The 15200-nt window shown below is 41.9% G+C and overlaps 2 protein-coding genes across 2 annotated transcripts; both read left to right on the top strand.

Moving 5' to 3' along the window:
• The first annotated feature begins 1307 nt into the window (after positions 1-1307).
• On the top strand, positions 1308-2248 carry LOC143385390 (olfactory receptor 1F1-like). The gene is given in 2 exon segments (XM_076840866.1): positions 1308-1880; positions 1883-2248. Coding segments are annotated over 2 exon segments (939 nt in total).
• A 4761-nt stretch (positions 2249-7009) lies between these two features.
• LOC143384707 (olfactory receptor 1f45-like) lies at positions 7010-8021 on the top strand. The gene has a single exon (XM_076839790.1). The coding sequence runs from the start codon at positions 7029-7031 to the stop codon at positions 7971-7973; it is 945 nt and encodes a 314-aa protein (XP_076695905.1). The 5' UTR covers positions 7010-7028; the 3' UTR covers positions 7974-8021.
• The last annotated feature ends 7179 nt before the right edge of the window (positions 8022-15200 follow it).

Genomic DNA, 15200 nt, shown 5'->3' with positions numbered 1-15200 from the left:
AGGAATACACCCATGACTGAATGAAGAAAGGGGATAAACAATTAATTTGCATATCAGTGGTCACAGACTCACATCACCCAAGTAATGAGGCTTGAAGTCCCAAGGGATTTCATACAGATTTGTCTATATCTTCTGAATTCATTTCTAATATCTTTAGTTTTTGACCAAAGAATTGCATCTAAATTTTTTTTTTGATACTGGGGATTGAACTCAGGGGCACTTGACCTCTGAGCCACATCCCCAGCCCTATTTTGTATTTTCTTTAGGGACAGGGTCTCACTGCATTGCTTAGTGCCTTGCTTTTGCTGAGGCTGGCTTTGAACTCACAATCCTCCTGTCTCAGCCTCCTGAGCCGCTAGAATTACAGGCGTGTGCCACCACTACCATGCCCGGCTACCTCTAAACTTTGATGATAATCTTTGTCATCATTGTTGGGTCCAAAGGGGCTGAGAAAGTAGGTGGCACAATTATTCTCTGCTTGTCTCTAACAAGACTCTTTGGGAATCTTGTCCCAGTGGCCAAGAGGCTCCTGTAAATGCTTGCCCTGAGATTGCCCCACACAGCATTCCTGCAGGGAAGACTAAGTCCACGAATATCTGCTCCTCACTCATTCAGGACCTGCTGACATTTCCAAGACGCCAGTCCCTACAAAACAGAGCAGCACTAGCCAGTCATGTCAAGGTAAAGAGAAACAGGTAGCCATAGCTCCAAACTCCCTGGTAAGGTTGCAGCAGTGGAGACATAAATATTTGTTTAAAGACATGGACTTCTTTCAGGAACCTCATTTGTCACATCTGACAGAAAAAGGAAGTAGTAGAGTCGTCCTGACTTCATTGGCTGTCACTTGAGAGAAACTCATTAATAACAAGCCATTTCTTTTGCTTCTTTATGAGCTACGAAGGGTGGTGGACAGAGAATGAGAAATGTAAGCAAAGACACACGGTCTGAGATTCTGTGCTTTTTTGGCGTTAAATATACAAAACAAGGGGATGGGGCTATAGTTCAGTGGTAAAGTGCTTGCCTAGAACCTGTGATGCACTGGGTTCAATACTCAGCACTGCATAAAAATAAATAAAGGTATTGTGAAAAAAATTCTTTAAAAACTATACAAAACAGGAATCAGCAAGTCAAATAGGAAGAGCATTGGAGTAAGAGTGTTGGAAACTGTACATGCTGGGTGGGGTTCACCCTATTTTAGCAACTCTGAACAGATTTGCAAATGTGGGCCTGCCTGGAAACTGATCACATCCTAAACATCCTTATGTAGGTTTTGAATTTGCTGTTGTCTCTTTATCTGGGCTCAGACCATGAGAGGCACAAACCAGTCGAGCGTATCCGAGTTCCTCCTCCTGGGACTCTCCAGGCAGCCCCAGCAGCAGCGGCTCCTCTTCCTGCTCTTCCTGATCATGTACCTGACCACCGTCCTGGGAAACCTGCTCATCATCCTGGCCATCAGCACGGACTCCCGCCTGCACACCCCCATGTATTTCTTCCTCAGCAACCTGTCCCTTGTGGACATCTGCTTCTCCTCCACCACTGTCCCCAAGATGCTGGCCAATCACATCCTAGGGACGCAGACCATCTCCTTCTCTGGGTGCCTCACACAGATATATTTTCTCTTTGGACTTACTGACATGGACAATTTCCTCCTGGCCGTGATGGCCTATGACCGCTTTGTTGCTGTATGCCACCCCTTACATTACACAACCAAGATGACTCATTGGCTCTGTGTCCTGCTGGTGGTCGGATCTTGGGTCATCGCCAATCTGAATGCTCTGCTGCACACTCTGCTGATGGCCTGGCTCTCGTTCTGTACAGACAATGCCATCCCCCACTTCTTCTGTGATGTGACTCCCTTCCTGAGACTCTCCTGCTCTCAGACACACACCTCAATGAGCTGATGATTCTCACTGAGGGCGCCCTGATCATGATCACCCCGTTTGTGTGCATCCTGGCTTCCTACATCCACATCACCTGTGCTGTGCTGAGAGTCCCCTCCACAAGGGGGAGGTGGAAAGCCTTCTCCACCTGCAGCTCCCACCTGGCTGTGGTCTTCCTCTTCTATGGCACCATCATCGCTGTGTATTTCAACCCTTCCTCCTCCCACTCAGCTGAGAATGACACTGCAGCCACCGTGCTGTACACAGTGGTGACCCCCATGCTGAACCCTTTCATCTACAGCCTGAGGAACAGGGACTTGAAGGGGGCTCTAAGAAAAGCGGTGGGCGGGAGGATAGGGTCTTACTGATGAAAGCACCATGGAGCTATCTATCATTCCCAGGCCCAGAGATCTTTGTCAACTCATCAAAATGTAGTGATCTATTTCTCAAAGTTTTTTCAAAGAATTTAGTATAATACACTCAGTGAGTTCTGATTTAACTACAACACTGCTACCCTACATAGGTAAAGATATGTTTCTAATTCCTGTGCTTTAAATGCTTTTACAGAAAAGTCTAGCATTTCCTTGCTAATTGTTTGTCCCTCTGACAGTCTACACAGCACACACATATTTTTTTACTCCCTTTTAAAAATGCTCTCAGAATCGACAACACTGTTTTCAGTCCTGGCTGCATGTTAGTAGCATCTGAGGAGCTTTGAAAATATCTATTTGATGCTTAGCCAAACTTCAGCCAGTTAAATCGGAATCTCTGGGTGAGTCCTGGTGATGGTGTTTTCCTTCCAGTTCCCCAGGGATTCTAACATGGTTTTTGAGTTGATCATCATGCTGCTGTGGATATCTCTTAGAATCCTTGTGAGAAAGAGTGAGTCCAGAAACCCTCAAGGTGAGGTCTGATGTGTGTGAACCCAACAGAGGTAAAAATAGAGCCCTAGAAGAGCCCACTGTGTTAAAAGGCTGGTAGTTTGGCCATAGTCACAATCCTGATTCTCACTTAGAATCTGAAGCCCCCTCACAATAAGTGTCTCATCCTTCAATTTGACCGTCTTACTCAGTGGGGGCATATTTAGCAAAATATAAACTTTGATTTGAGGGGAAAAAGCATCATTTGCTGTTTTGCCCATCCAGGATGTCTTCCTTTCCATGGAGCAAACCCTCCCTGGACCTCCAGGACCCAAGCCACTGCCTCCTGTTCTTTGAAGCCTCTGCCAGTTCTCCTAGGCTGAGACTTTCATTCCCTTTTCCAACTCCCCAAGAAAACTACTCTTTGAGTTACTGTACATGTGAGACCATCTAGTCTGCTATGGCTCCTTCCTCTTCCCTTTCCGCTTCATCTTCAAGGTCCTCTCAAAGATGTAATCTTAGGACTCAGACACACTGTGCACCATGGGTGCCCCATGCAGCGCGTGGCTCCAACACAAATCACACATGCGACCTATTTTTAGTGAATAGATGAATGAACAAACACCATTTTTCAATTTGACATACTTAAGTGAGCAAGAGGCTTTAAAATTATATGTGGCAATTGAAATATGATATTTGCACATTGTAAAATATTTCAGAAAGTGTAAGGAAGAAAATTAAAGTAACTTGTAAAATACTGTTAAAAGTACATGAAAATAATTTTCACTTAAGTTGACTTCAAGTTGGCTACAAATTGTCTACTGTCTTGCATTCTGATTTTTTACCATTGATCACTTCCCAAGTCATCTAACACCTTAATAATGTGATGTGTATGGTTGTCTGGTATTTCATAAGGTGGATTGTATTATAACTTGTTTGGCTAATTCCCAACTTTTTTTTTTGAGAGAGAGAATTTTTTTTAATATTTATTTTTTTTTAGTATTTGGTGGACACAACATCTTTGTATGTGGTGCTGAGGATCGAACCTGGGCCGCACGCATGCCAGGTGAGCGCGCTACCACTTGAGCCACATCCCCAGCCCCTAATTCCCAACTTTGAGCAGATTCAATTCCCCACAAGTGTAAATTACACTGCAGCGAACATCAGGCTTACAGAACTCTGTATCTATTAACATTTCCTTCCTTCTGAATACTGGGAATTGAACCCAGGAGTACTTTATTGCTGAATACAACCCCAATCCTTTTTATTTTTTACCTTGAGACAAGGTCTCTCCATATGTTGCCCCGGCTGACTTTGAACTTGCAATCCCCTCTGCCTCAGGCTTCTGAGTAGCTGGGATTACAGGAATCTGGTTCCTTTACTATTTCCACAGATAACTGGTGTGATCCACTTCAACAGCAGGGGAGGAAATTGGGTCACATTCCTGTTATTTCCATGAAATCACACTGGCCTTTATTATCACAGAGTCCTATTTCTTCCTCTTGTTGACAGAGGATCTCATGTGTCAGCCATGTCCAAAGTTCACAAATGTCATATATTCATTCTCTTGTGCATATACTGCCTTTGTCTTTTTAGTCCATTCTCTGCTGGAATTCTAATATTTCATAATAAAGTCTCTGCCTGGGCTGTCGTGGTTTGGGTTTGCCCGGCATTCTCCTACCTCTTCTACATCTAATGTTGCTAGATTGTGTGACTTGAGAAACTGGTCTTTTCCCAGGGTGTGGGGGTTAATGTATCTACTTCTATTAGAGGGGTAAAATTGGATTCCAGACCCTTTTCTGAAAATAAGATTCCTCCAAACCACACATAACACCATCTTTCACAGTACTGCTGGCTGGGAATCCCGACATGGAGCAGGGCCTCTGCTCTACAGCAGGTGGCTCTGGTTCTTTTACCCTGAAGAGGCATGAAAAGGCACCATGGGGCTGGTGCCCACCAAACCCAGGCACCTGGAAGGTTCCAGGAGTCCTCCCCACTCCACTGCTCTGGGTCCTTTAGGTATCTGCCCTTTCTAGTTAGGACAGGTCATGGAGGTATTCTGGACTCCTATTTTCTGTTTTTCCAGAATAGTTCCGAAGGAACTGAAGGCCCAATGTCCAATCTGGATATCCTTCAAAGGGTGAAATTGGCCAGGAGCTGGCAGTGCATGAACCCAGGTTGTTGGGCTCTTCTTGGATTAAGGGCTCCTCTTGCTCTCTTGCTTCCTCTCTTACCACATGAGCTCTTTCTTCTTCGTGTGCTGTGCCTCACTCTTCCACATTCTCATCTCTTATTCTGGTGTGTGTGTGTGTGTGTGTGTGTGTGTGTGTGTGTGTGTGTGTATGTGCTTGTATATTATGCATGTGTGTGTGTATGTGCACGTGTATTATGTGTGTGTGTGCGCCCGCGCGCATGCATGTATTTTGCTCTTATCTATGGATTTTGCTCCTTCAGCTGTGAGTCAGCCAGGAGAAAGTTGCAAGCATCTGGATTTACATGTACAGCCCAAACTCCACTGATCATGACCTGGCAGCCCTCAGTCCAAGTCCAAGGTCCCCCAGTCCAATCATCAATCCCCACTGGGGAGGGTGTGAGGGAGTATAAATCGGGCTGCTGGAGTCCATGCCTCTGAAGGCCTGTAGATTAGGCTGGGAAGTCATCTCAAGAGAAGTTTACTCCAGGAGCATTGTTATGGTCTGGATATGAAATGAACCCCAAAGACTCATATGCTGAAGGTTTGGTTCCCAGTGCAGCAATGATCAGAGGTGGGACTTTTGGGAAGTGGTTGGATCATGAGGGCTCTAGCTTCATCAGTGGATTAATCCATTAGGGGATTAAATCTGAATGGATTATTAGGAGGCAGTGGACACTTTAGAAGGTGGGGGCATGCGTTGGAAGAAGTAGGTCATTGGTGGCATGCCCTGGAAGTGTATTTCGTATCTTTAGCCCCTTCTTCTCTTTCTCTCTCTGCTTCCTGGTGCCATGAGCGGAACAGCTTTCTTCTGCCTCATGCCCTTTCACCACCATGTTCTGCCTCATCTCAGGCCCAAAGCATTGAAGTCAACCAACCATGGACTGAAACCAGGAGATAAAACAAACCTTTCCTTCTTTGAGCTGTTTATGTCAGGTATTTTGGTCAGTGAGGAAAAGCTGATTAACACAAGCCTGGGGTTCCTCAATTATAGCATGCTATGCTCTCCTGATAATCTCCCCCAAATACAAAAAGGTTACCCTTTATCCCAAATGCTTTGAAGAACCAAGCCCAATTCTGTAATGCTACCCCTCCCACTCCTGCAAGTCCCTTATCTGCAAATGTGTTACCAACTTTACATAGTAAAGAACCAGATATGAAAAAAATTTAAAAGGGCATTTAATTCAGACAACATTGCAATATCTTATTCAAGATAAGAAAATAAGTAGAAAAATCTATTAATTATGGACTCTTCAGCAAGATGATGAAATTTGAGGTCCCAGGGAATTTTTTCCACCCAGATTGCTGTATCAAGTTTCAGGAGTTAGATGGTACACTTTGTCACTGTTTTTGGTCCACAGAGGCCAGGAAGTAGATGGGCAATTACTTTCTGTTTGTCTCTAATGAGACTCTCAGGGAGTCTAATCCCAGTGGCCATGGATGCTACTGTAAATACCTGTCTGGTTTCCCCATATAGACTTCCTGCATGCAGGGATAAGCCTATGAATATCTGCTCCTCACTCACCCAGAACCTGCCTGTATTTCTCAGTCTTTCTAATTCTTAGAATAAAGAGAAACATTGACCAGCAACTCCAAGGTGACTTATGGGATAGCAATTGCTTTGACCCCTCTAGGTACTAGCCTAACAGGGAAGATGTTAATATTTCTTTACTAATGAGTGATGTTCTCTGAGGCCTCCCTTGCTAAATGTTCCATTTAGGGAGAAATAGCAAGGACCACGTGTCCATTGGCTGGAACTTGAGGTAAACATAGTAACAATCAGCTGTTTTTCTTGTCCCTGTGAGCCACCAACCTGTGGGAGAAAGCCTGGGAACATTAACAGAGACCAACCTAAAAGCAGAGAAGGACTGTGAATGTTGTTTTTGTTATATTTTGTAAAACAAAAGGAAGAGTCCAGTGGGAGCAGCACCATGTAGGACTGAGAGTTGGAAGCTCAGGGTGTAGAAACAAGATCCGGAATCAGCAATTTTAATACAGGTTTCCTTAACATGACCAAGGCTGGAGCATAACTTGTTATATCTAACCCTCAGCTTCTGTTTCTGACCTGTTTCTCTTCTCTGCAGCTAGGCTCAGACCATGAGAATCACAAACCAGTCAAGCGTCTCCGAGTTCCTCCTCCTGGGACTCTCCAGGCAGCCCCAGCAGCAGCGGCTCCTCTTCCTGCTCTTCCTGATCATGTACCTGGCCACTGTCCTGGGAAACCTGCTCATCATCCTGGCCATCAGCACGGACTCCCGCCTGCAAACCCCCATGTACTTCTTCCTCAGCAACCTGTCCCTTGTGGACATCTGCTTCTCCTCCACCACTGTCCCCAAGATGCTGGCCAATCACATCCTAGGGACGCAGACCATCTCCTTCTCTGGGTGCCTCACACAGATATATTTTCTTTGTGTGTTTGCTGACATGGACAATTTCCTCCTGGCCGTGATGGCCTATGACCGCTTTGTTGCTGTATGCCACCCCTTACATTACAAAACCAAGATGACCCATTGGCTCTGTGTCCTGCTGGTGGTCGGATCTTGGGTCATCGCCAATCTGAATGCTCTGCTGCACACTCTGCTGATGGCCAGGCTCTCGTTCTGTGCAGACAATGCCATCCCCCACTTCTTCTGTGATGTGACTCCCCTCCTGAGACTCTCCTGCTCAGACACACACCTCAATGAACTGACAATTCTTTTTGAAGCAGGGCTATTAATGATAGCTCCATTTATTTGCATCCTGGTGTCATATATTCTTATTGTTTACGCTGTGCTGAGAGTCCCCTCCACAAGGGGAATGTGGAAAGCCTTCTCTACCTGCAGCTCCCACTTGGCTGTAGTTTTTCTCTTCTATGGCACCATCATATCTTTGTATTTCATCCCTTCCTCCTCCCACTCAGCTGAGAAGAACCCTGCAGCTGCTGTGATGTACACAGTGGTGACCCCCATGTTGAACCCTTTCATCTACAGCCTGAGGAACAGGAACTTGAAAGGGGCCCTTAAAAACGTGGTTACCATGAAACTTTTATCTACTCAAAAATAAGAACTTCAGGCTGCTCTCTTCCTCTCCTTTTCTTCCCCTTTGGGCACCCCCCCCCCCAATAAATCTCTTGGTTGAAAAAAAAATAAGAGCTTCAAAAATCATGGAAGGAACAAACTTGCAAGAAAATCCTTTCCATTTTTTTCTACTGTGGGAAACTTAGTGTTTGTCTTTTGTAAGTGAAACATTGACTATCTTGGAAGAATAAAAGCCTTGATATAGACTTTTTTCTTTTTTTTTTTTTTCAATACTGGATGAAATCCAGGAACTCATGAATGCTCAGCAAGTGCTCTATGATGGAATTAGAGCCCCAGCCCTTCTTATTTTTTGAGACAGGGTCTTTCTAAGTTGCTGAGGCTGGATTTGAACTCTTCATCTTCCTGCCTCAGCCTCCCAAGCTGTTGGGATTAGGCGTGCACCATCATGCCCAGCTTCAGTAGTTACTTCTTTAAATATTTTCTCCCTCCTTCTAGTACTCCTATGCATATTTGGTGCATTTAATGTTGTCTTCATTTCTTTGAGGCTCTGTTCATTTTTCTCTGTTCTTCATCTTGCATAATCTTTATCACTTCACCTTCAAGTTTGCTAATTCTTCCTTCCATCAGTTTGTTATGGTTTGGATGTGGAATGTCCCCCAAAGGCTCATATGTTGAGGGTTTGGTCCCCAGCTCATGACACTATTAGGAGGTGGTAGACTGTAGGTGGGGCCTACTTAGAGAAAGCAGGTAACTGGGAACACACCTGGGAAGAGTTTATTTTGTCGTAGGCCCCTTTCTTTTCTCTCCCTCTGCTGGCTGCCATGAGGTGAGCAACTCTTCGCCACCATGTGCTCCCTACCAGGATGTTCTGTCTTACCACAAGCCCACAGCAATGGGACCAGACAACTATGAACTGAAGCCAATGAAACTGAGCCAAAATAAATCTTTCCTCCTTTAAGGTGATTTTTTCAGGTATTTTGTCACAGTGATGGAAAACCATCCAATATATAGTCCAAATTTGTTGAGCCCTGTATTGAATTTTTAATTTATTATACTTTCCACCTCCAGAATTTCCATTTGGCTCTTTTTTTACCTTTTCTATTTCCTTATCCCATATTTCATGTGGTATTTTCATTGTACTTTTATTTACTTATTTAATCACACTACCCTTTAGTTTTGTGAACATTTTAATAATTATCACTTTGAAATATTTTTGGTAAATCTGATACCAGGTCACTCTCACAGGCAATTTCTGGTCCTGCTCTTTTGGTGTGTGGGTCATAATCTTCTGGGGTGTTTGTTTGTTGGCATATTTTCTACTTTCTTTTGTTGTTGTTGGAACTAGACATTTTGAAAGATATGTTATAGTATCTCTGGGTACTTCTCCCTTCTCCTCAGGGATTTGTTCTTGTTATTTGCTTGTTTATTTATTTAGCAACAGCTAGGTTATTTTATGAAATCTAATCCTCCAACCTCTAAATTGACAGCACTGAGCCTCTGATGTTACTCCTCATGGAAGTGCAAGTTTGAGCATGCCAATCACCCTGGGATGACCTAGAGTTGGGTGGGGCTCTCTTACATTCTTGATGACCACACTAGTTGTTAAATGCAGTAATTTACAGATGATTGCAGTACTATTTTAATAGAGCATAAATTCCTCTACAAAAGAGTTTAACCAAATTAGACTCCTTTAAAGGAATAGTTTCTGTGGTCTTTTTTCATATTTGTTCTGACCCTGTGGAAGGCTCCTCCCAGCTATCGTATTCTCTAGCTTTCCCTGGCAAACTAGCTAGCCTATACAGTCTGGGCTGTACCATTAGATCCAAGAATGTCCTCCCAATTCTTTCAACAAAACCTCCACTGCTCTTGAGAGTGCCCTTAGGTTTAAACTTCATGCACTGTTGTAAATTAAGATAGTTTCTTTGGAAAGAGATTAGGAGCTGTTTATGATCTGCTTTTCCTCCCAGTCAAAAATCTCCAAGTCAGAACTCTGGAGCTGGAGGTGGGAACAATGACAAGATGCTTTCTGAGTGACACTCCCTCTGGGCACTGAGAATTTGGTGGGTAGAGAGAGATGCAGCAGCCTGGGGTCTTCTTAGTTTGCCTCTCATTGCTTGAAACCCAGTCCCTTGATCCAAAGGAAGGGCCTTTGGGGCTACAGTATTCTCAGCATGCCATGTGCCTGTGGGAGTTGAGTGGAAGGAGGGAACTGTTTACTGTGCTCCCCAGGGACTTAGCAGCAGGCAGCTAGGGGCAGGAGGAGGAATGCTATAGCGCAGAGCTCATTCTGAGAATGAAACCCTCTAGCTTGGAGATGGCAGGAGAGATTGTCCTGCTTTGTTAGATGCTGTGGCTCAGGATGGAGTTTCTGGCTCCCGGAGCTGTTAATGTAGACTGCTGGAATGGTCTTGGTTCAATACCAGTCTCACCTTTCTCATTGAATTTTCATAGTTTTTTTTTTTTTGATAGATGTTTTATTTTGCTGCTGTTTGCCACTAGGACCATTTTCAGAGGCTATGGCTGCTTTTTAAGCTAATTTGCATCAATTTCACTGGGTAGTGGGCCGGCAGAGCTCCTCACACGTTAGGCTATCAACATCCCATTCATTCTCAATATTTATAAATAATATGTCCTTAGTCCAGTCTTCAAAATATATTCCTGCAGGCGTCCTTGATTATTTCTTGGAGATAAATTTAGACTGGGTGATACTTGACACTAATACATATTTACAATGCCTTCCAAAAAGTTTTGATCAATTGTTTTCTATCAGGGAGTGAGGTTGCTTTCTTAACTCCTGGGCATTTTAAGTTTTTTGAAACTCTGTCAACTAATAAAACAGTACTGATTATTTTTGCAGTGCTGGAGACAGGATCCAGAGCCCTATTTATGCTAGGCAAGCCACTAACACTGAGCTACATTCCTAGCCAAGTACTGAATTTTCAACAAAAATACTTCATTGTGGAAAATTTAAAATATACACAAGACAGCATAGATAAGTTGATCTACACACATACACATTACTTAAGTGCAGTAATTCTCCACTCACAGAAATACTGTTTCCTTTCTATGTTTCATTTTTTTTTAAAGAAAGAGTGAAGAGAATGAGAGAGAGAGAGTGAGAGAGAATTTTTTAATATTTATTTATTTAGTTTTCGGAAGACACAATATCTTTGTTTGTATGTGGTGCTGAGAATCAAACCCGGGTAGCACGCATGCCAGGCGAGCACGCTACCACTTGAGCCACATCCCCAGCCCTTAATTTGTTAATATTTCCCCCCATTTTTAAAATCTCAGGCATCATTTCATTTATAATTATTTATCTGTGTATCTTTAATAATTATAATTATTTCTCTGTGTATTTCTCTCCCTTTCAGTCTTCTAGCAGGGCTGATGTTTAAACCCAGGGCCATGCACAGAGTGGGCAAGTCCTCTACTACTACATCCATAACTACGGGACTCTCTTTAAAAAAACAACCAGGGGCTGGGATTGTGGCTCAGTGGTAGAGCGCTCCCCTGGCACCGGCGGGACCCAGGTTTGATCCTCAGCACCATATAAAAATAAAGGCATTGTGTTGTGTCCATCTACACCAAAAAAACAAAAACAAAAACAAAAAACAAAACAAAAAACAAAAAAAAGATAGCCTTATCAAGCCTTAGAAAATAATAGCAACTATTTAACCTTATCAAAAACTTCCAATTTTTCTCACGAAAGTCTTCTTCTAGATTTTTGAATCCAGATTTTGAGCCTGCACAATACAATCAGTTGTTACGTCCCTTAACTATCATTTAGATTCTCATTTAAACTATAAGTTACCCTTCTATCTCTTTTATCCTTGCAATACATTCATTGAAGAAACTGATCTATTTGTTCTGTAGAATCTCCCACAGTCTGGATTTTAACAAATGCATCTTCATCATAAATCTTTCCTCTCTGTCCACTCTATTTCCTTTAAATGGGATTTGGATCTAGAGGCTTGATCAGATTCAACTGTAATTTTTTGACAAGACCACATCACAGAGGCTGGTGTGTTCTTCAACTAGAAGGCATATAATGTCTGGTGGTCCTTCTTTTCCAATGTTAGCAAGCACTGATGCTTAAGGCTAAGTCTCCTGAATTCATTAAGGGTTCATTGTCCTTGCATGTCTATAGGTCTTCCTATATTCAGTTGAATAGGGGTGGTGAGAGGCATATCCTCATTCCTGATCTTTGCACAGTATCATGTCAGAATTAAGTTCTTGTGCATGTTATTTATCCATTTAAGTTTCCCTCTGTGTCTGGATTGCATTTTTTAAATTTGCAAATGAATGTTGAGTTTTATTAAATGTTTTTCTACATCTATTAATATTATCATGTGATTTTTCTTCATTAGCCTGGATAACTACAGGACTCTCTTTAAAACTCATTTTGAAACTTTGTCAACTAATAAAAATATTTTTCTTCATTAGCCTGTTCAGGGGATGGATAACATTCTGTTATGATGTTTTTTTGTTTTTGTTTTTGTTTTTGTGTGTGTGTGTGTGTGTGGCGCTGGGGATTGAATCCAGGGCTTTGTGCATGCAAGGCAAGCACTCTACCAACTTAGCTATATCCCCAGCCCGATAAAATTGATTCTGAATATTGAATAAATCTTGCAAACATGGACTAGATCCTTTGTCTTGGTATGTAATTATTTTTAAACATTGTTAGGTTTAATTTGCTAATATTTTGATGAAAATTTTTTTTGCACGTTTGTGGAAGACATTGGTCTGCATCTGTTTTTGGTATTTGGTAATACTAGCCTCATAGAATGAGACAGGAAGCATTCCTTCTGCTTCTACTTTCTAGAAGAGATTGTAGAGAATTGGCATGATTTTTTTCCTTAAATGTTTTGTAGAGTTCATCAGTAAAACCATCTGGGCCTTGTTCTTTGTTTTGTAAGGCTATTAGTTATTAAATTTATTTTATAGATATAAGCCTATTAAGATTATCTATTTCTCCTTTTGAGTTTTGGTAGGTTGTATTCCAAGGAATTACTCCATTTCATTTAGGTTATCAAATTTATAGCCATCAAGTTTTTGATAATATTCTCTTTTCATCCTTTCCAAAGGATCAGTAGTTGTCTCTAGTTCATTTCTGATAGTTGTGATTTGAATCTTCCCTCTTTTCTTTTTCTATACCATCTGATTTTATTGTGAAAGAACAAGCTTTCATTTTTATTTACTTTCTTTTTTTATTAAATTTTTTTTTGTAGTTGTAGATGGACACAATGCTGTTATTTTATTTTTTAATTTGGTACTGAGGATCGAACCCCAGTGCCTCATGCATACTAGGCAAGTGCTCTACCACTGAGCTACAGTCCCAGATCCTCCTCTATTGTTTTTAATTCATTTATTTCTGCTCTTTTAATAGTTATTTTTTCTACTTATTTTGGTTTTAATTTGCCATTCTTTATCTAGTTTCCTAAGGTGGACGCTTTCTGCTATACTTCGAACCTGGAGTGTACCCCAAAGACTTGGCCACTAGCCTGTGGTGCTATTGGGAGACGGCAGAACCTTTAGGAGGTGGGGCCTGGCAGAAGAAAGTTAAAAGTATTGGGATCTCAGTCCCTTCCTCTTTGCCTCCTGGCTGTCATGACACGAACAGGTCTCCTCCAGCACATGATATACACATGATATACTCTTCCCACCATGATATACTGTGCAGCCACAAGCCCAAAGAAACAGGGCCAAATGATCATGTAATGAAGTGAGCCAAAATAAACCTTTCTCACTTTTAAGTTGATTTTCTTGGTCTTTTGTCACAGACAAAAACTTTAATGTAAAACCATACAAACAAAATTTAGAACTTTGTATTTCTAATATGTACATTCTTTGTTATAAATTTCCCTATTACCACTGCTTTTGCTCTATCTCACAACTTTCATTTGGACTTTGTTCAAAATATCTTTAAATTTTCTTGACACTTTGTCTTTGACCCATTTGTTATTTGGAAGAATGCTGTTTAATCTTTAGACATTTTGGGATTTTCAGTTATCTTTCCCTTATTGATTTTTCAGTTTGATTGCATTGTGACCTGAATGTATGCTTTGGATGACCTCTATTCTTTTAGATTAGCTAAGGTGTGTTTTACAGCCTATAATGTGGTCTGTCCTGGTGAATGTTCCACATAAGCCCGAGAAGACTGTGTGTTCTGCTGTTCTTAGATGAAGTATTCTGAATGTTAATTATATGTACAGTCCTTGGCACTATGAAATTGGGTGAGATAACTGACATCAATTCTCCATCTGGTTCCAGACAAATGGAATAATATCCTCTGGGCTTTGTCCCAGTCATTGGTAATTTTGGAAACTATCTTGATAATTCTATTGTGCTCTTAGTGTTGAAAACCTCACAGAAAAGACACTTAGTGGGCTAAGGACTGAGGCCTGGGGCCCTTCAAAATTTAGAATTGTGTCTCCTGGTTGACCACTGGTATTACCTGGAAGCTGACAATGACTCTCTGCTTAGCCAAACTTTAGTCAGACTTCTCCTAGGCCCATTTTTTTTTTTTTTTTTGGTAAAACTATTATAACAAAAGAACCCTGCTAAATCAGTTTACCAAGAATATCCTATCCTGAATGTGATCAGGTCCCTCATTCTACACCATTCCCAGGAGATGTCTGATCACCCTGGTTTGTTTTTGGCAAGAATCCTATCAAGTCAGTCTAGTCAGAATGTCCCTTGCCCCTGACACTTCCTCTTAGCGAATTTTCATCTACTGAACCTGACCATACTACTTGGCTATAAATCTCCACTTGTTTGTGCTGTATTTGGAGTTGAAAGCCATTTCTCTCCCCTATCATGATGGTAATAAATAGCCTTCCTTACTATGCTTTGGCAAGTATCATTAATTTTTACAAATACAGCCTTAAAAAATATCAATGTCTGTGCCCATCAAATTCCAATTTAATTGGTCTAGTGTGTTCTCTGAGCTTTCATATATTTTTTAAAAGCCCTCCAGGTAGTTTCAATGGGCAGCAAAGTTTGAAACCACAGATTAAAGGCTTCAGTAAGGGCTGGGGATGTGGCTCAAGCGGTAGCGCACTCGCCTGGCATGCGTGTGGCCCGGGTTCGATCCTCAGCACCACGTACAAACAAAGATGTTGTGTCCGCCAATAAGTAAATATTAAAATTAAAAAAAAAAAAAGGCTTCAGTAAATGCAGAACAAATCCGAGTGTGGTGGCACAGGCCAGTAATGCCAGCCACTTGGAAGACTGAGGGAGGAGAATTACA

The sequence above is a fragment of the Callospermophilus lateralis genome, chromosome 19 (genome assembly GCF_048772815.1).
Source record: "Callospermophilus lateralis isolate mCalLat2 chromosome 19, mCalLat2.hap1, whole genome shotgun sequence".
NCBI classification, from domain to species: Eukaryota; Metazoa; Chordata; class Mammalia; order Rodentia; family Sciuridae; genus Callospermophilus; species Callospermophilus lateralis.
This window is presented reverse-complemented; position numbering and strand designations above follow the sequence as displayed.

What these genes read in the sequence shown, in the direction of transcription:
- LOC143384707 (XM_076839790.1), top strand. Translation starts at nt 7,029, where the DNA reads ATGAGAATCACAAACCAGTCAAGCGTCTCCGAGTTCCTCCTCCTGGGA.